The sequence below is a fragment of the Mobula hypostoma genome, chromosome 4, assembly GCF_963921235.1.
Source record: "Mobula hypostoma chromosome 4, sMobHyp1.1, whole genome shotgun sequence".
Classification (NCBI taxonomy): Eukaryota; Metazoa; Chordata; class Chondrichthyes; order Myliobatiformes; family Myliobatidae; genus Mobula; species Mobula hypostoma.
The window spans coordinates 841,545-863,518 of record NC_086100.1 but is presented as its reverse complement, the minus strand read 5'-3'; the positions used below and the strand labels follow the sequence as shown (position 1 = coordinate 863,518).

At 43.1% G+C, this 21,974-nt stretch overlaps 1 protein-coding gene across 2 annotated transcripts in view; it reads left to right on the top strand.

The window, feature by feature from the left end:
- mynn (myoneurin) overlaps positions 1-21,974 on the top strand; it is a 467,776-nt gene that overhangs the window by 134,268 nt on the left and 311,534 nt on the right. For both annotated transcript variants that reach the window (XM_063045225.1, XM_063045221.1), the window contains exon 8: positions 7,073-7,151. In XM_063045225.1, coding sequence (XP_062901295.1) covers positions 7,073-7,151 — 79 coding nt within the window. The remainder of the gene's footprint in view (positions 1-7,072; positions 7,152-21,974) is intronic.

Sequence of the window (21,974 nt, the reverse complement as noted above, 5' to 3'; positions counted from 1 at the left end):
AAAGGTTCCCCCAATGTCCATCAACTGTGCAAGGTTGCAAAACTGTTCATTTTGAAGTACGAATGCCACCATTTGAGCAAAGTTTGAAATCAGATTAGATCTAATTTTTTCTTGCACAGAAAATTTGAAATCATTAAACTGTCTAACTATTACTGTCGGGTTTCGGTGGGACTCAAGTGCAGAAAATGAATACTTTTTCACCAGGATTTATTAAGGAGTACAAAGGCAACAGTCTTTCAAAAACAGAAGGCAGGCACGAATCCGAAATGGCAGGCAGAGGTCTTAACCAGGAAAGGCAGTCAGGCGAGGGCAGACAATCCAGAGCGCACAAGCAAAAATCAGGTCCAAGAACGGGCAAAATCCAAAACACAGAATCAGGCAAAATCGGTTGGCAGAAGCCGCAATGACAGGCTAGAACGACACAGGTCAGAACTGGGATGAACTGGCAGAGAATGCTAGTCAAGGCGGGGTTTAAATGGGCAGGGTAATGAGTGAAAATTAGAAACAGGTGGGTGCAAATGAGGAGACAAGCAGGTAATTGGAGGAAGTCCAAAAAGGAAAGGGGCTGGACCAGAACCCACATGGCCAGGTGAAAGAAAACAGAAATTAAAGACTGTCATGATCCAGAGCTACTAGCAGAGGCCCTTTGACCCAGTATTCGGGCCGGATCCTTAATAATTACAGTATTTTCAGCTAGAAAATCATGATATTTTAGACATAAGGCATTAACTTGTTCATCGCCAAATGTGAAGTCACAATCTGCAATTGCGGAGAAATCAAAAGCTGACCATTCTTGTACCTCATCCTCAGGAAACCTTTATTCTAAATGAACACAAAGACTATTTATAAAAGTCAACAGCAGACTTGCGATTTACTTGCCAAATGACGCTTCAAAAAGTGAAGTTTCCAAGTATCATCCCACTTCTTTCCACTAGCAAATTCTCCAGCAACTTTTGCATCATGACAATACAAACAGATAACTCCAGTTTCCGAATCATACATAAATATTTCTCGTAGCTGAACGTTCATGGCCTCATGAGCTTTCCGTGTAGCAGTTTCTACTATTTTGTTAAGCCATTCAACTTTAAACAAATTTGCAGTTCTTTTGCGCTTCACGCCCTTTGCTTCTTTTCAATTCGACATAGTGAATAAATATTTTTTAAAATAAAAACTTAGTAAACTATCTACAGGATTTGAAGCAGATCTTTGTAAACTTCATGATATGAACACTGTTTGCCAAATATGGCTGCCGCCGTGATGCAGCTGTACAAACCGGAACAGGAAAGGTGAGGTGACATAAATTAGTGACATGTATTCTAGTATTTGAAAACCGACTAACTAGTTAACAAAAACAGTTAGCTAAAAGATTATTTTCAATAAGTATACTTATTAATTACTATATTATTTTAGGTAACTAACCTTTTGTGCGCACATTAATTTCCCTTGTGCGCTGGTTGAAAAACGTGTGTGCGTGCGCACACACGCACAGCTTAGAGGGAACATAGCCTGTGAGTACAGGCCCAAAGCTGCCAAATGCTCCTTACATGTTAACCCATTCGTTCCCAGAATCATCTTCGAGAACCTCCTCTGGACTCTATCCATTGACAATGCATCCTTTTTAAGATATGGGGCCCAAAACTGTTCACAGTACTCTTAAGTGCAGCCTGCCTAGTGTCGTATAAAGGCTCAGCATTATCTCCTTGCTTTTTCTATTCACCTTAAGATAAATGCCAAGATTGCATTTGCCTTTACTACAGACTCAACCTGTAAATTAACCTTCTGGGAGTCCTGCACGAGGACTCCTAAGTCCCTCTGCATCTCTGATGTTTGAACCTTCTCCCCATTTAAATGATAGTCTGCACTATTGTTCCTTTTACCAAAATGCATTATCATACATTTCCCAACACTGTATTCCATCTGCCACTTTTTTGCCCATTCTTCCAATTTGTCTAAGTCCTGCTGGAACGCGTTGCTTCCTCAGCACCACCTACCCATCCACCTATCTTTGTATCATTCGAAAACTTTGCCACAAAGCCATCAGGGGTAGTGGTTTCAGTAATGACTTCTGAGCAACACTACTAGTCACCAGCAGCCAACCTGAAAAGGCCCCATTTATTCCCACTTGCTGCCTCCTGCCTGTCAGCCATTCCACTATCCATGCCAGTATCTTTCATGCCATGCCATAGGATTTTATATTGTTAAGCAGCCTCATGTGTGGTACCTTATCAAGCGCCTTCTGAAAATTAGTAAATGACATCCAATGCCTGTCTTTTGTCCAACCTGCTTGTTACTTCCTCGAAGTCAGGCAAGATTTCCCTTTACAGACACCATGCTGACTTTGACTTATTTTAACATTAGTCTCCAAGTACCTCGAAACTTCATCCTTAATAATCCTGTGGGACCATGCCAGAATCAATGAATCTTGAAAGATCATGACCAATGCATCCATCCTCCTTTCAGCAACCTCTCTCAGGACTCAGCGATGTAGTCCTCTGGTCCAGGTGACTTATCCACCTTTGAGTTTGCCTAGCGCATTTTCCTTTGTTATAGCAATTGCACTCACTCCTGCTCCCTGACACTCATGGACTTCTGGCACACTGCTGGTGTCTTCCACAGTGAAGGCTGATGGAAAGTACCCAGTGAGTTCATCTGCCATTTTTTTGTCCTCCATTACTATAAGACCATAAGATATAGGAGCAGAAGTAGGCCATTCAGCCCATTGAGTCTTCTCCACCATTCAATCATGGGCTGGTCCAATTCCATGAGAGGCTCATTACTACCTCTCCAGCATCATTCTCCAGTGGTCCAATATCAACTGTCACCTCCCTTTTACTCTTCATACAATTGAAAAATCTTTTGATATCCTGCTTTATGTTATTAGCTAGTCTGCCCTCATATTTCATCTTTTCCTTTCTTTTAGCTTTTTTAGTTGCCTTTTGATGGATTACAAAACTCCCCAATCATCCATGTGGGTGGAAAGAATTGTCGATGTTCTGGGTTGAAAGCCTGCATTATTCTTTATTCTGCATCTGACCCACACTGGCAGAGAGTGACAGAGCAACACAACACAGAGACAGGTCCTTCAGCCCAATGGTTCCATGCTGACCACAATACCGATTGCCTGTGCTCGGCCCATAACTCTCCAAGCCCCTCCCCTCCATTCACCGATCCAAACGCCTCAAATATTGCAATTGTACCCACTTTGATTACTTCTGTAAGGGGTTTCTTCTTTTATGTTACTGCGTAGGCTAATTAAAATGGCTTCTTTGTTATATTATAATTGAAATGGCTTCTTTGTTATGTTAAATACTGAGAAAGTTCTCTCGCTAGCAGCTTGTTTGGGTTATATTATTGATAACAGAGCGACCAAACCAATTGGGATAGATGTTATTCTTTCTAGTGTGTCTGTAAGTTATTGTGATGCGCGGGTTTTTGAGCAGAAGGTGCGAGAGAGAAAGAGGATGGACAAGGTGCTGTGAACCAGTTAACGGAGTCGGACCCCGAGCAGGAGTCCGAGGTCCAGGGTTTTCGGCGAGGAAAGGAGATGCAGACAGACTCGTGTGGAGCGGCTGGTCGACCACCGTGGTTGGTCCCAGGCGACGGGTCAAGGTGGTCAGAGGGGATCGAATGGTGAAGAGAGGATCGTTACTAAAGCTCCAACTGTTTGTGCACGCAGAGATTGAACTTTGATAAGATTGGCGCCTTTTATTTTCCTTTTATATTTTATCTCTATTAACTATATAGTTCCAGTAATATCTATAAACTGTAATTCATTTAATCGTATATGGTGTATTGTCTGTTATTTGGCGGGGTGGGGTACATCACACAGCATCCACGCAAATTAATTACCCTGTTTGGCGGGGCCGAGGGCTGTTTCCCTAGACGACAGCGAGTTGAGTGACCCTGAGGCTTGCCGGGGGGGCTACACTTCCTATGGCCATTCCAGGTACTCACTACCCTCTGTGTAAAGAAGTTACCTCTCAGTCTCTTCTAAATCTCTCCTCTAATTTTAGACTTCCCCACCTTGGGGAAAAGACGATGACTCATGCATACCCCTCATGATTTTATAAACTTCTATGAGGTCATCCCTCATTCTCCTGCACTCCATGGAATAAAGATCTAGCATGGGCAACTCTTCCTAAACCCAGACCCTCTATTTTAGGCAGCATCCTCATAAATCTTTCCTGCACCCTCTCCAGTTTGACAATACCTTTTCTATAACAGGACAACCAAATCTCTACACAGTGCTGTCTCACCAACGACTTGTATAACTTCAACATAATGCTGCTACTCCTTCTGTAAGGGTTTCAGCCCGAAACGTCGACTGTACTTTTTTCCATCGATGTTGCCCGGCCTACTGAGTTTCTCCAGCATTTTGTGTGTGTTGCTCGGATTTCCAGCATCTGCAGATTTCCTGTTGCCCCTACTCGTAAACTCATTGCCCTGACTGATGAAGGCCAGCATGCTAAATGCCTCCTTCACCAGCCTGTCTACTTGCACAGCCGCTTTCAATGAACTGTGTGCTTTCACTCTTAGGTTCCTCCGTTCCACAACACTAGTCAGTGCCCTGCCATTCACTGTGTAGTTCCTATCAAGGTTTAAATGTCAAAAATGCATCACTTCACACTGATCCGCTCAGCGGGAGGAGAGAGTGCAGCACGCTGCGCGTGCACAGCCCTCCGGTGAAAAATGATATCGTATCCGCTAAATAGGGGCCGTGGACAATTCTGATTTGATGGAGACAGACGTGAAAGCACAGAGGAACATCTGGAGAAATTTCTGAAACGCCCGTTCGCTGCTGTCGTTACTGCGCGATCGTGAATCTTCCGGAGGGAAGGCCTCAAAATCCCCGGCTTTGCCTGCTGTTGGCGACCGAGATTGAGGTTGAATCACTCGGATAGAGATGTTGCTCAGTACTCAGTGTCGGAGAGCTGATCGGAGGCTCAAAGTTTTCGGACGACTCAGAGTTGGACTGTGGTCGGGCATGGCAGGGAGAGTTTTTCTTCCTTCTCCCGTCTGCGTGAGATGTGGGACATTTGAGAGACTTTGAACTTTTTACTGTGCCATGGACTGTTTTTCATCAAGTTATGGTATTGTTGCACTGTTGTAACTATATGTTATAATTATGTGGTTTTGTTAGTTTTTTCAGTCTTGGTCTGTCCTGTGTTTTGTGATATCACACCGGAGGAATATTGTATCATTTCTTAAAGCATGCATTACTAAATGACAATAAAAGAGGACTGTGTGCCTTCATAATCTAATCTAATCCAAGTTGAAATCTATTTGCCATTCCTCGGCCCATCTCCCTAACCGATCAAGATCTCTTTGCAATTCATTGAAACCTGTTTCATTGTCATCAAGACCCCTAATTTGGTAATTTTGTGAGGCCTCTGATGGTTGGGGTCGACCATGGATGTTGCTTTCTAGCTGCCATAATTGATGCACAAGCCAGGACAGTACAATATGGATTGTAAGATGTGGCTTACGCAACAGGCTCCACCTCTCCCCACAGCTGATGAGTCCAAAGGAACAGCAGAGACCAATACAGTTTAGAACCAGTGGCATCACAGGAGTTTCCAGTCAGCGTTGAACTCAACAAAGGCTTGCCTCAGGGACTCCAGCTCCAGATTTTTCCTCGGAGTTACTCCTCTAGATTTTTCCTTGAAGCCTTCCCCATGAATGGGTATAGCCATGAGGTAGCAGAGGTTTGAGATCAGAGTTTCCTTCTCCCGGATGAGCTGCCGACCAAGGCTGATGAGCCCGATCTGCCTGAACATAACATCAAGCTTGTTAATCATTCCATGTACATTCTTATCCAAATCATTTACATCAGTAATGAATAACCGAGATCTCACTTACCCCTGGGGCCCTCCACTGGTCTCAGGCCCCCAGCTGGAGAATCACCTTTCACCCCATTACCCTCTGCTCCCTAACGTTGAGATAGTTCTGAATCCTCCTCGCAGGCTCCCCTTGAATCCCAGGTAACCTAATCTTCCAGCTCAGCCTGCCATACAGGAGCTTGTCAAATGCCTTACTAAAGTTAATGTAGACAACATCCATTGACCTAACATCATTTATCCGTTTAGTTACCTCCCTGGAAAACTCCAAAAGATTAGTCAGATATGGCCTCCCTTGCACAAAACCTTGTTGACTATTCCTGGTCAGGGTTTGACTATCCAGCTGGCAATAGGTGCTTCCTCATGTAACTTCCTTACAACTGAAGTCAGGCTTACCGGCCTGTAGTTCCCTGGTGTTGAACAGGGAGTGTTTGAGGAACAGCACAAACAGATCTTTAGCCTAATTTGTACACATAATAGAGGAGTTTTGACCCAAAAGCAGAGCAGCAGTGAGCGATAACTTTAATAGCAGACTGCAAAATAACAAGCCCTGAAGGGCCACGAAACAAGAGAGCAGAAACTAAATACAACAGGCAACAAAGCAAGGAGCAACTTGTTGAGGCTGCTGGTTTAATGAGTGAACAAGGACTGTGGATGAGAGCTGAGATTTAATAGACTGCAGATGATGCTTTAGAAACGAATGGCATCTGAATCCTGTTTGCTGCCAGTGTAGATAATCTGTGAAGGGTCTCAGCTCAAAAGTAGCTGTCTTTTCATTTCTATTGATGCCGCCTGACCTGCTGAGTTCCTCCAGCATTTTAAGTGTGTTACTCTGGATTTCCAGTACCTGCAGAATCTCTTGTGTTTTCAACAGATTACTTGATCACAGGCAGCAATAATTGTTAGCCTTCGTGAAGTAACACTCAGCACAGAGCAGCTGTCAGTGCTGATTCCCCCGGGTGATGACAATTTATTTGACTAGTTGGGGGGCCCATTCCTGGCACATTTGATTTAGAATATAGAACAGGAACAGGCCCTTCAGCCCACAAAGTTTGCCGAACAAAATAAATTAGGAATCAAATGGCCAACTAAATTAATCTCTTCTGCCTGCACAATGTGCTTATTCTTCCAGAATCAGAATCAGAATCCGGTTTATTATCACCGGCACATCCCAGGCTCCCATCACTCTCTTGTGCAAAAAAAAATTGATAGCCTTTGTTTGGTCTTTGTTTCAGGGTGGGGATGAGGTGGAAGCCTATCAGATTGAATGCCTGAAGTCAGGGAAATGGAGCAGTGGAATTCCGACCTGTAAAGGTAAGTCAGGTGCTTAGGACGTTACAGTGCATTCTGGTTAATTGTGGAAGATCAAGACCAGTACATTTTAGCCCAGTTAAGCAGCTGTCTTAAATAGTCTAAGTTTCATGGAAATAGTTAAAAAGGTAGAAAAAAGACAAATGACCATTTAACTGAGTAACAAATTATGTATTTAACTGAAATACAGAACAAATTAGAACACCACCAATAGTACTACAGTATTATAAACCTGTGTATTAGATCCTAACTGTTATTGATGAAAAAATTCATCCAGTGTATGCCGGCATGTTCTTTTGATTGACTAAATGAACAAAATCAGCGCAGACACCTAGTGTAGATAATACAATGCTACCGATGATTGTGTCCTCTAAATATTTATTTTCCACTTAGTAATCAAGATGACTGAGGATACCTTCAAATTCGTCATAGAACCTAACTTGCTGAAGTACTGAAACTGTTTCATTTTCACTCTCAGCCACTTCTGGCCTTCCAAGCCTGACTGCTGGAAACTTCAATGAGTGAAACAGTTCTGAATTGTTTTACTGCTTATTTCTCACCAACTATCCCTGCTTTTTGAACACAAAAGCACTCAATTAATGCTATTTAAAAACTGTTTGCTTTAAGTACGGTGTAGTGTTTAACAGACACATAGGACTGATGCTAGTTGGAAACTGTTCGGCAACAGTCTCCTATCCCAATTTAGTGGCATTGTGTCCCTAATAAATGGAAGAGTTTTGCCAAATAAGTGGCTGTCCTGATTAGCCAATGGCCCAATTTACCAGAATCCACTGTATACCTAAACAGGCAACTACAAACACAGTGTTAATAATAAACTGAAATAGATGCAGGGAACAATGGAAGCACTCCACAGGTCAGGCAGATTCTGGGCAGAGAGATACATAGTCAATGTTTCAGGTCAAAGACTTTCAAAGTTCAAATTCCGCAAAGTAAATTTATTATCAAAGTACATATATGTCACCACATACAACCCTGAATTCATTTTCCTGCAGGCATTCACAGTAAATACTAGAAACACAATAGAATCAATGAAAGATCACACCTAACAAGACGGACAAATAGACAAGGTGCAAAAGATAACAAGCAGTCAAATACAAAAATAATAATAATAATAATAATAATAATAATAAATAAGCAATAAACATTGAGAGTCTGAGATGAAGAGTCCTTGAATGTGAGACCATAGGTCATGCGAACAGTACAATGTTGGGTTGAATGAAGCTGAGTGAAGTTATTCTCTCTGGTTCAGAAGCTTGATAACTGCTCCTGAACCTGGTGGTGCGGGTCTGCGGGTCTGAGGCTCCTGTACCTCCTTCTTGATGGGAGCAGTGGGAAGAGAGCATGGCGTGGATGGAGGGATTCCTTGATAATGGGTGGTGCTTTCTTGCAATAGTGCTCCATGTAGATGTGCTCAGTAGTGGGAAGGGCTGTACCTGTAATGGACTGGGTTGTATCTACTACTTTTTGTAGGCTTTTCTGATCAAGGATATTAGTGTTTCCATACCAGGCTGTGATACAACCAGTCAATATACTCTCCACCACAATCTATAGAGGTTTGTCAAAGTTTTAGATGACATGCTAAATCTTCACAGACTTCTAAGAAAAGTTACTAACAGAAAAGGTCGAAATGAATTTTTACATTGCAGAGAAGGGAAGAAGTGGAAAGAGACTGGACAATCTGTTTAAGGGAGAATGTAATGAATCTGGATGGTGACATTGGAAGTAGTTGGAAGGGACACTCAGGCAAGGAAGGGTTGGGGAGGGGTGGGGTAGTGGAGCCACCACTTCATTCCCTTTAATGCAGAGGGACATTGCTTAACTCACAGCAGCTCAGAATGACAATCTGTGCGATTTCTGTGGAGCACACATGGTTTTGACTACATGGAATCAGTTAGAGACATTTTTAATAGTATCCTGGCATGGACCTAATTCGCCTAAAAGTGTCCAATTCTGCTGTCGTGGATCTATCTATCTTATCTACTGGCGGGAAAGATTTAAAAGAAGACAGTTTTTTCCTCAGCGGTTTGATCGAGGCATGACTACTCAAGCGTGTGGACATCAGCGCGTTAGACTGGCAGGAAGGATTTAAAAGAAGACAGCTTTATAGAGCGAGCCTCAAAGTGGAGGGGGACAGAATAGGAGAGTATTAGTTCAATGAGGCTTTGGCGATAACGGGCCGAGGTGAGGTAAGCTACTTGTGAGGAATAGGAAGTATGTCTGTGAGGCCAGTGTACTTAACTGGGTGTCAGATGTAGGATGTCCGGGAAACTCCCAACCTCCCAGACGGCCACATCTGCAGCAGGTGTGTCAAGGTGCAGCTCCTTAGGGACCGGGTTAGGGAACTGCAGCTGTGTTTCAATAAGATCCTCTCTCATTCTTCTGAATTCCAGAGAGTATAGTCCCAGGCAACTCAATCTCTTCTCATAAGTTAACCCCTTCATCTCTGGAATCAACCCGGTAAACCTCCTCTGCACTGCCTCCAAAGCCAGTATATCCTTCCTCAAGTATGGAGATCAGAACTGCACACAGTACTCCAGGTGCGGTCTCACCAGTACCCTGTATAGTTGCAGCATGACCTCCCTGCTCTTGAATTCAATCCTTCTAGCAATGAAGGCCAACATTCCGTTTGCCTTCTTAATAACCTGTTGAACTTGCAAGCCAACGTTTTGCGACAGTGAGTATAGGAATAGAGTGAGGTGGAGGATAAATGCATGGCTGAAGGATTGGAGCAGGGATTCAGATTTCTGGATCATTGGGACCTCTTTTGGGGCAGGTGTGACCTGTACAAAAAGGGACAGTTGCACTTGAATCTGAGGGGGAACTATATCCTGGCGGGAAGGTTTGCTAAAGCTGTTGGGGAGAGTTTAAACTAAAAATGCTGGGGAGTGCGAACCAAACTGAACAGATGGAGGGAGTGGTTGGCTCACAAATCGCGAAAACTTGTAGACAGTGTGAGAGGGTGGAAAGGCAGGTGATAGAGAAGGGATGTGCTCAGACTGAAGGTTTCAGATGTGTCAATTTTAATGCAAGAAGCATCATGAACAAAGCGGATGAGCTTAGAGCATAGATCAGTACTTGGAGCTATGATGTTGTGGGCATTACAGAGACTTGGATGGCTCAAGGGCAGGAAAGGTTACTTAGAGTGCCAGGGTTTAGATGTTTCAGAAAGGACAGGGAAGGAGGCAAAAGAGTTGGGGGCATGGATCTGCTGATCAGAGATAGTGTCACGGCTGCAGAAAAGGGGGAAGTCATGGAGGGGTTGTCTACTGAGTCTCTGTGGGTAGAAGTTAGAAACAGGAACAGGTTAATAATTCTACTGGGTGTTTTTTATAGACCACCCAATAGTAATGGGGATATTGAGGAGCAAATAGGGAGACAGATTCTGGAAAGGTGTAATAATAACAGGGTTGTCGTAATGGGAGATTTCATTTTCCCCAATATTGACTGGCATCTCCCTAGAGCAAGGGGTTTAGATGGGGTGGAGTTTGTTAGGTGTGTTCAGGAAGGTTTCCTGACACAATATGTAGATAAGCCTACAAGAGGAGAGACTGTACTTGATCTGGTATTGGGAAATGAACCAGGTCAGGTGTCAGGTCTCTCAGCAGGAGAGCATTTTGGAGATAGTGATCATAATTCTATCTCCTTTACCATAGCATTGGAGAGGGATAGGAATATACAAGTTAGGAAAGTGTTTAATTGAGGTAAGGGGAAATATGAAGCTATCAGGCAGGAACTTGGAAGCATAAATTGGGAACACGTGTTCTCAGGGAAATGTATGGCAGAAATGTGACAAATGTTCAGGGGATATTTGCGTGGGGTTCTGTATAGGTACGTTCCAATAAGATGGGAAGGTTGATACGGTACAGGAACTATGGTGTACAAAGGCTGTTGAACATCTAGTCAAGAAGAAAAGAAAAGCTTACGCAAAGTTCAAAAAACTAGGTAATGATAGAGATCTAGTTAATTATAAGGCTATCAGGAAGGAGCTTAAGAATGAAATTAGGAGAGCCAGAAGGGGCCACAAGAAGGCCTTGATGAGCAGGATTAAGGAAAACCCCATGTACAAGTATGTGAAGAGCAAGAGGATAAGGCGTGAGAGAATAGGACCAATCAAGTGTGACAGTGGAAAAGTGTGTATTGAACCAGAGGAGATAGTGGAGATACTTAATGAATACTTCGCTTCAGTATTCACTACAGAACAGGATCTTGGCAATTGTAGGGATGACTTACAGCGGACTGAAAAGCTTGAGCATATAGACATTAAGAAAGAGGATGTGCTGGAGCTTTTGGAAAGCATCAAGTTGGATAAGTCACCGGGACCAGACGAGATATACCCCAGGCTCCCAGGAGGCGATGGAAGGGAGGAGATTGCTGATCCTTTGGCAATGATCTTTGCATCATCAATGGGGATGGGAGAGGTTCCAGAGGTGTGGAGGGTTGCAGATGTTGTTCCCTTATTCAATGATGAGAGGCACTGATTGTGTGGATACTCAGAGGCTTTTTCCCAGGGCTGAAATGGCTAACACGAGAGGGCACAGTTCTAAGGTGCCTGGAAGTAGGTACAGAGGAGATGTTAGGGGTAAGTTTTTTACACAGAGAGTGGTGAGTGCGTAGAATGGGCTGCCGGTGGCGGTGGTGGAGGCAGATACGATAGAGTCTTTTAAGAGACTCCTGGATAGGTACATGGTGCTTAGATAAATAGAGGGCTATGAGCAACCCTAGGTAATTTCCAAAGTAAGTACATATTTGGCACAGCATTGTGGGCCAAAGGGCCTGTATTGTGCTGTAGGGTTTCTATGTTTCTATTTATTTATTTGTTTAGAGATACAGTGTGGAGATACTGGCTCAATGAGCTCACGCTGTCCGGCAGCCCCTCTATCTTAACCTTAGCCTAATTGCAGGAAATTTACAAGGACCAATGAACCTACTAACTGGTATTCAGAATGTGGGAGGAAACCAGAGCACCTGGAGGAAACCCACGCAGTCACGGAGAGAATGTACAAACTCCTTACAGATTGTGCCGGAATTGAACTCCGCCGCCCCAAGCTGTAATAGTGTCATGCTAATCGCTACACTACCATAGCGCCCTTCATGACTGAAGATACCGTGTTTATTACAAAATGGCTTTTGTTCAGAAAGAAGTCATTTTTCAAGGACAGAAACCATGTTTTGGTCCTTAAAATTCAGAGTATCACTCATATCCTTCAGTATGTGACAGGATAGTTGGAATAACTTGAGAGCTGTCAAATGCTCGATGATTAACAGCAATCCTTATTGTGGTCAAACGTATTGAGAGTAGAATGACTGGTAAGAAAGTGAAACATGAGGGGAACATGTCTGCAGAGTGATATTGGTTGATTCAGTGATGGGCAGAATTAACAGGTGAGATTCTTCTTGTACTTAAATACAAGAGGGTCTGCTGATTCTGGATATTGATGGGTTGAATGACCTAATTCTGCTCCTATGCTTTATGTTCTTATGATCTGCTTCAGTAGCTGTGGTATTTATGTGGGTAGTCCATGGGGAACTCTAGAAAGTTGGTGCTGAGGGATATGGTGCTGGAAGTGCCTTTCAATGCGGGGATTTAGTGCTAAGTTCTCTCAAGTCCGATGCCTCATTGCATGTTATTGTAGTGTGAATATTATGTGCTTCAACAACCAATGGTTGAATGTTGTCTGGGTCCTGATGTGTACAGACATGGATTACTTCATTGTTGGAGACTTATAACTCAAGTTGGTATTTAGAAGACTTGGAAATTTTTATTAAAGAACTGGCAGGAGGGAACAAATGAATAGGAACTGAGGGATGGGAATTGATAAGTGGGAGCTGATGGATGAGAACTGATGAATGGGAATTGATGGATGGGAACTGAGGAATGAGAAATGACGGATGGGAACTGACGGATGGAAACTGATAAATGGGAACTGATGAATAGGAATTGACAGATGGGAACTGACAGACGGGAGCTGACGGATGGGATCTGACAGATGGGAATTGACGGATGAGAAATGATGATGGAACTGATGGATGGGAACTGATGCATGAGAACCGGTGGATGAGATCTGATGAACAGGAAATGATGAACAGGAGCTGATGGATGAGAACTGACAGATAGGATCTGACAGATGGGAACTGATGACTGAGAACTGATGTATGGGAATGAATGGATGGGAACTGATGAACAGGAACTGGTAAACCGGAAGTGATGGATGGGAACTGATAGATGAAATCTGATAAATGGGACTTGATGGATGGGAACTGATGAATGAGGATGCAAAATATTGCCAGGACTATGAGACAAAGCACACAAATTGAGAGATATGTGAACACGAATGCTGTAAATACTTAGCATGTTAGGCCTCATCTCTGAAGAGAAATAAACCCTGATGAAGAGTTGGCCCGGAACATTGTCTACTGAATTCCTCCAACATTTTATGTGTGTTGCTCTGGATTTCCAGCATCTGTGAAGTTCTACAAGACAACACCACCTGCCTGTGCTGGTGATGCCTCCCTCCCAGATGCATTGAATAACTTCTATGCTCGTTTTGAGGCAAAAAATGACGTGGCGAGGAAGACCACCCCTCCTCCAAACGATCAGGTGCTGTGTCTTACCATGGCCGATGTGAGGAGAACCCTATGTAGGATCAATCCACAGAAGGCTGCTGGACAAGGCAATATTCCTGGCAGAGTGCTTAGAGGATATACAGACCAGCTAGCTGAGATTCTCACTGAGATCTTCAATATTTCCCTGAGCAGCACCATCATTCCTACGTGTTTCAAGGCTGCCACCATCGTCCCTGTGCCAAAGGAGTCTTCAGTGTCCTGCCTCAACGACTACCGTCCCGTCTGTTATGTACCCCGTAATGGGTTAAGGAACCAGCAGAAATGGAAACCACCTTGGAGTCTGGCATTACTGTTAACTAATGCTTGTTTATTAGTAATTATGCAATACAGTAATATAAATTCAGATATATCAAACAGGTTAGCAATGATTATATATATAAGGGTGGAAATATATAAAACCCAAGCTTCTTCAGGCCTAGGAAGTAAATGGATACAGTCTTACGATGATGGGTAAAGTTCAGTTCAGTTCGTGGTATTGAGTTGAGTAGTGATAGAGAGAGAGGTGCTTAGTTCTTCAGGTGAGCTGATGCCGTCGATCTTCCCGTTGTCCTCCGAAACTTCCAAGTTAGCCAAACTTGACCAACTTAAGAGCACCGTCTTCAAGTGATAGTCTACCAACCCAGGCAAAGGTTAGACACACTGGTAGACTCCACAGGGTCGCTCTTTCACGCACTAATGATCACAGATCGATTCCTCACAATCGATCCTCAGTGCCACACTCGTGGGCACCTGAACAGGATAGTGGTAACTTCACCACACCTTAGTGCATCTGCGTGTCCTGTGAAACAAGCAATTACGCTGGTTTAAATACTGTTGTGCTGAACACCAGCTGTCCATCAAGTAGTTCCTCCCTTCTCTCTCTGTAGGAACTCGGACTCGGAAGCTGGCAGTGTCTTTGCAGAAATCCTAAACAAACTGTGAGCAGTCTTCACCTCTCTCTCTCTCTCTCTCTCAATAACAAGTTGTTTGTGCTGTACAGCTGCACTCTCTCTCTTTTTTTAAAAGCACAGTCCATAATGAATAACTCAGGATATCGTTACACCTCCCTCCTTTTGGGAAAAATTTTGATGAAGGAGCAAAATTTTTAGTTTAACTGTGAATTACGAAGTCTGAAACAATGCATGTATAATTATCAGATAACAGCAAAACGTGTACAACTTCTAACTTAACATCTGGATAAACAGTCAGGTATAATGTTGTCAGTACCTTTCACGTGTTTTATTTCCAAGTCATATTCTTGCAAGATCAGACTCCAGCTAAGTACCCTTCTATTCTTATCCTTCATTTTCCTCAGAAACACTAATGAATTATAGTCCGTGTAAACCACAAGTGGTTTCTGCGCAGGACATATGTAGACATTAAAATGTTGCAATGCTAAAATTAGTGATAGTAACTTTTTTCCAACAGTAGAATAATTTTTCTGATGCGCATTAAATTTCTTTGAGAAATAAGCTACTAGATGTTCAATTTCATCATCATCCTTTTGCAACAATACTACCCCGGCAGCTTCATCACTAGCGTCTACCACGATTGAAAATGGTTCATTAAAATCAGGTGCTTTGAGCACAGGATGATAACACAGGATGGTTTTCAGGTGTTCAAATGCCTCCTGGCAAAGGTCACTCCATACAAATCTTTCACTCTTCCCTAGGAGTTTCGTTAGGGGGAGAGTGATGTCTGCGAAGTTCTTATAAAACTTACGATAATACCCAACCATTCCTAAAAACCTTCTCAATTCTTTCTTACCCATCGGAACGGGAACCTCAGCAATAACCTGCACAGGAGCCACTTGGCCCTGGCCTACTACGTAGCCAAGATACATGACAGTGGCGTGGCCAAATTCACTTTTAGCGAGGTTTACAGTAAGATTGGCCTCGGAAAGCCTGTCAGATAGTTTCTCTACTGCTCAGACATGCTCTTCCCATATGTCATTCCATATAACCAGACCATCAATATAAGCCTCTGTATTTTCTAAACCCCGAATCACTGAATTGATCATCCTTTGGAATGTCCCTGGAGCATTTTTCATCCCAAAAGGTAAAACATTGTACTCATACAGTCCAGATAGCGTCACAAATGCAGATATTTCTTCAGCCCTTTCTGTCAAAGGAACACACCAGTATCTTTTTAACAGGTCAATCTTTGTAAGGTATTTAGCCTTCCCCACTCTATTAATGCAGTCATCCACTCTTGGGATAGGATAAGCATCTGTCTTGGTTATTGCATTAACTTTCCTGTAGCCAGTACAGAATCTCATGCCTCCGTCCGGCTTAGGGACAATAACACAGGACAATGCCCAGTCTGAGGTAGATGACCTAATAATGCCAGCTGTCAGCATGTATTCAATTTCTTGTTTAACCATTTTATTTTAGTCTTGGCTCATTCTGTACGGATGCTGCTTAATTGGATCAACTTAATCTACAATTACATCATTGTGATGGGATCCTGAATTACCCCTATGAGCTGTGCTCGTTTATCCCTATTAACTGTGCTTTTGAAAAGAGAGAGAGGGAGTTATTTAACATTGATATCTTGTTTTGAAAGAGAAAGAGAGACGAAGACTAACTGTTGGACTGTCACTTTAAGGCACGAGGAAGAACTGGCTAACCTTTGGATTTCTGCTGAGTTGGAGAGAGAGATGGCACCGAGCAGCTCGTAAGTTGCTATGGTGACCAAAGGCGGTGTTATTTGATGGACACTCAATGTTATGATTTCTGGCAGCGTGTTGATACTTCTCAAGGACATCGCCTGCTTGCATTTCTTACACAGAGAGAGGAAGGAGGAGTTATTTGAATGACAGCTGGTATCCAGTACGGTGAGATAAATAGAAGGTCAGATGATATTGCCCTCAGACACATGTTTTGGACACTGAATGAGCATTGTTGTGCCCGCAGAAAAAGTGGGTTTTGGAGGATCGATCAGGTGGATCAATCCGTCGCACTTGCAGTGAAAAGGAAAGAGGTTGACTGGTGGGGAGTTGTCCATGTGTCCACCCTCGCCTGGGTGATAGCTCCACCACAGCAAACCAGTCCCCTTTGTTAAAGTCACACTCGGTGATGTCTAAAGGATTTCGAAGGACAACAAGAAGATCAACGGCATCAGCTCGCCTGAAGACTCAAATCTCTCCCTCCCTCTCTCTCCATCACTACTCAATTCAATACCACAAACCAAACTGAACTGAACTTTGCTCATCATTGTAAGACTGTATCTTTTTACCCCTAGTTGGGTTTTTCATGCATATATTTCCACACTTACTGATATACTTACTTATATGTATAATCATTGCTAACCTGTTTGGTTTATCTACATTTATATTACTGTATTGCGTAGTTACTAGTAAATACTATTAGTTAATAGCAATACTGGACTCCAAAGTGTTTTCTATTTCTGCTGATTCTTTATTCCCGTCATGGGGTATGTGACATCATGCACTGCAGCCGTGCACTGTCTTGGAATGTCAGGGAATAAATCTTTATACTTGCTAATTAATCCTTTCAAGTGTTTTTGTTGCTCAGGGTCTAAATGATGGATTTTACGGTCAAGATTTTCCAAAACAACAGTGTTTTCAAGCTTTGTGGAGACTACACTAAGTTCATTAAAATTATCTGGTATCTCGGTAGCAGGCTCCACAGCTTCATTTGTTTTCATAACAGTACTTACAGATGATGTCTCCATATCATGATAAGGCTTGAGCAGGTTTACGTGAACGACTTGAGTAGCCTTCCTTGGTCATAAGTTCTAATAACATAATTCAAAGAATCAATTTTCTTAATTTTCTGGTATAGTCCACTAAAGCTTGAAGGGGGTTGATAAGGAGGGGGAACAGCACCAGGACCTTATCTCCAACACAATATCTCTGTTCTCTAGCCTTCCGGTCATACCACAGCTTCATCATTATCTGAGAGTGCTGTAAATTCTGCTTTGTAAGGTCATAAGCCTTGTTACGTCTGTCTCTGAGTTCCAAAACATAACTAAGCACGCTCACGCATACTTTCGGATCAGACCACTGTTCTCTGAGTAGGGTCAAAGGTCCTCTAGCTTTGTGACCAAAAACAAGTTCAAACGGACTGAACCCCAACGATTCTTGAATCAAATCCCTAACAGCAAATAAGAGTAGGGGAACCCCCTCATCCCAGTTTTTTTAAATTTTCCACACAATATGTTTTAATCATGATCTTAAGAGTGGAGTGGAACCATTCCAAGGCTCCCTGGGACTCTGGGTGATATGCAGATGACACAGTGTGCTTAGCTACCAGTTCTCTAACTATCCCCTGGAATGTTCTCGAAGTAAAGTTACTGCCCTGGTCAGATTGAATTTCTTTGGTCCAACCTACCAGTGTGAAAAACTTGATGAGTGCTTTTACCACAGTTTTGGCCTGGATGTTTCTGAGAGGCACTGCTTCGGGGAACCTAGACGCAGCACACATAATTGTTAACAAGTACTGATGACCAGCTGCAGTCTTTGGCAATGGGCCAACATAATCCACTATGACACTAGAAAAAGGTTCACCAAAAGCAGGTATTGGTTTAAGTGGTGCTACTTGAATAACCTGATTAGGTTTTCCCACAACCTGGCAGGTATGGCAAGATCTACGGAAATTCACAACATCCTTTCTTAAATTAGGCCAGTAGAATTCCTTCATAATCCTGTTCACTGTCTTTCTCACTCCAAAATGTCCACCTAAAGGCAAACTATGAGCTTTGTTTAAAATCGCAGTCCTGTAAACTTTCGGGACCACAACCTGATGTTCAATGGCCCAATCCTCATTTGCAGGCAAAGTAGGTGGTCTCCACTTCCTCATTAATACCCCATCCTTAAGATAATATCCTACTGACTCTCTCTGAACCTCCTCTTCCATGAGAGCTGTATCCTTTAAAACCACAATTTCAGGATCTCGGTTCTGTTCCTCTATAAATTCCTTTCTAGGTAAGGACAAACCTTTCTCATCAGCCTTACTACCCTCTAAGTCCTGTTGGAATAGAGAAGGTAAAAAAGTCTCTGATAAATCATCATGATTTGAACCCCTGGTTTTGCTATCATGGCCCTCAGAATCCCCCTGCCCCGAACTATCTGCATCAGCAGACTTTTTAGACATGCTTTGGGTTACTGTGCATGTGGGGTAAACATCAGTCTCCATGTGTGGGTCGTTAGCAGCAGATTTGCTCGTTAGCTGAACTGCTGGATAAACATCACCCTGGATAGGTATCACCCTACCCCCAATGCTTACTAAACTCAGCACTATCACTGGACTTATGAAACCCATGTGTATATTGTGAAAATTCCAAACAATCCATTTATTCCATTCCTACAACTTTCAGCTCGATCCGTCTCCATAGTAACCTCTGCAAATGGCCTCTTAAGACCAAAACAATTCTTTTTCTCCACATCGCAATTGTGAAAAGCAACTTCATAACCTTGAAGGTGTTTACGTCCAAATGTTAATGCAAAATTCAACAGAGTGGCACATAATTCTTTAGCAGGCCATTGTCCTGAAAGCAGGGCCAAAGGTCGCAAAACCAATCCAAACTTCCCCAGTACTTTATTCAAAAGTCCAGAAACAGCACCTTTCTCAATATCTGCAGTAACATTTACCTCATCGATTTTCATCTCATTACTAACTTTTAAAACACTGTCTAATACAAGTGACTGAGAATCCTCAATTCCACTGGTACCAAGGTTAACCCCTTATTCACTGAACCAAGACCATCTGACACAAAAGGACTGCATTCCTTTTCAACCAAGTCAGACACCTCAGACCTTAACTGAGCTTCAACACAAGGTTCAGTACCCTGTGAATCCACAGGTACTTCAACAACCTGAACACAGGCAATCGGGACAGCTGCCTCTTCTAGGCGGTCATCACTAGTCCCAGTTTCAAATTCAAGGTTACCCTGATCTTCCTAGCTACTCTCTGGGAAACTCTCATCCGGAGTAAACTCAACCTCGTGGGTTAAAACAAACTGGTCTGCTGCCTTAGCAGACTCCCGCAAGGTAGTGGCATCCTTTTCATCTAGGTATGCCCTTACATCATTGGGAACACTCTTCTTAAATTCTTCAATCAACACAGGCTCTTTCGAGCTGTACAAATCATCAGGGTTCAACACAGGACTTCCCAGCTGCCACATCTCCCTCTCGAACTGCCTCTGTTTTTCTGCCTCATCTCTCTGTTTGTTTGCCTCTCTAGCCTCATGGACCCTCTGCTTTTTTTGCTTCATCAACCTCGAGCTGTTTTAATTGCAATTCATGCTTCATCTTTAATTTTGCCAATTGAAGGTGAGTCTCAGCCTTAGTAAGTACTTTACCTTCAGCAAACATTTCCAACACTTCCTCCTCAAATGTTCCTTTGGATACAAAATGCTGTGCTATTAACATCTGCATCTGAGCCCTCTTCATTCTAGTAGTCACCTTAACTTTTAACCTATGAGCAATTCTCACCAACACATCCCTCTTAGCATCATCCAATGCCTCAGGGGTTGGTTCTGCCACAAATTTATTAACTTCAAACTTCATTCCACTCACGCAAAGCGGAAGGGATTTTCCCCAATCAGATCAACTATTCAATCAAGCCCCCAACAAATTTGTTCAAATCCCGAACGAGCCCCCAATTTGTTATGTACCCCATAACGGGTTAAAGAACCAGCAGAAATTGAAAACACCTTGGTGTCTGGTATTACTGTTAACTAATGTTCGTTTATTAGTAACTATGCCATACAGTAATATAAATTCAGATATATCAAACAGGTTAGCAATGAGTTAGCAATATAAGGGTAGAAATGTATAAAACCCAAGCTTCTTCAGGCCTAGGAAGTAAATCAATACAGTCGTACAATGATGGGTAAAGTTCGGTTCAGTTCGTGGTATTGAATTGAGTAGTGATGGAGAGAGATGTTTAGTTCTTCAGGTGAGTTGATGCTGTCAATCTTCCCGTTATCCTCCGAAACTTCCAAGTTAGCCAAACTTGAACAACTTAAGAGCACCATCTTCAAGTGATAGTCTACCAACACAGGCAAAGGTTAGACACACTGGTAAACTACACAGGGTCACTCTTTCATGCACTAATAATCACAGATCGATTCCTCATGATCGATACTCAGTCCCACACTCGTGGGCTCCTGAACAGGATAGTGGTAACTTCACCACACCTTAGTGCATTTGCGTGCCCTGTGAAACAAGCAATTACGCTGGTTTAAATACTGTTGTGCTGAACACCAGCTGTCCATCAAGTAGCTCCTCCTTTCTCTCTCTGTAGGAATTCAGAAGCTGGCAGTGTCCTTGCAGAAATCCTAAACAAACTCTGAGCAGTCTTCACCCATCTCTCTCTCAATAACAAGTTGTTTGTGCTGTACAGCTGCATTCTCTCTCTCTCTTTTTAAAAGCACAGTCCATAATGAATAACTCAGGATATCGTCACACATCGCACTCACATCCATCATCATGAAGTGTTTTGAGAGGCTTGTCAAGAGGCACGTCAAGACCCTGCTGCCCACCTCACTGGAACCCCTGCAGTTCGCATACCGTCCCAAGAGTTCAACAGACAACGCCATTGCCATCACCCTCCACCTGGCCCTAACCCACCTGGACAAAAAGGACATGTATGTTTGAATGCTGTTCATAGACTTCAGCATTCAACACAATCATTCCTCAGAAACTGATTGGAAAACTGAGCCTACTGGGCCTGAACACCTCCCTCTGCAACTGGATCCTAGACTCCTGGTGCAGAGCCAACAACCTGTCTCTGAATGTGAACAAAACAGAAGAGATGGTTGTTGACTTCAGGAGGACACAGAACGACCACTCTCCGCTGAACATCGACGACTCCTCTGTAGAAATCGTTAAGAGAACCAAATTTTTTAGTGTTCACCTGGCAAAGACCCCTCATCCTCACCACATTCTACCGAGGTTGTATTGAGAGCATCCTGAGCAGCTGCATCACTGCCTGGTTTGGAAATTGCACCATCTCGGATCGCAAGACCCTGCAGCGGATAGTGAGGTCAGCTGAGAGGATCATTGGAGCCTCTCTTCCCGCCATTAGAGACATTTACACCACATGCTGCATCCGTAAAGCAAACAGCATTATGAAGGACCCCACGGACCCCTCATACAAACTCTTCTCCCTCCTGCTATCTGGCAAAAGACACCGAAGTGTTCGGGCTCTCACGACCAGACTATGTAACAGTTTC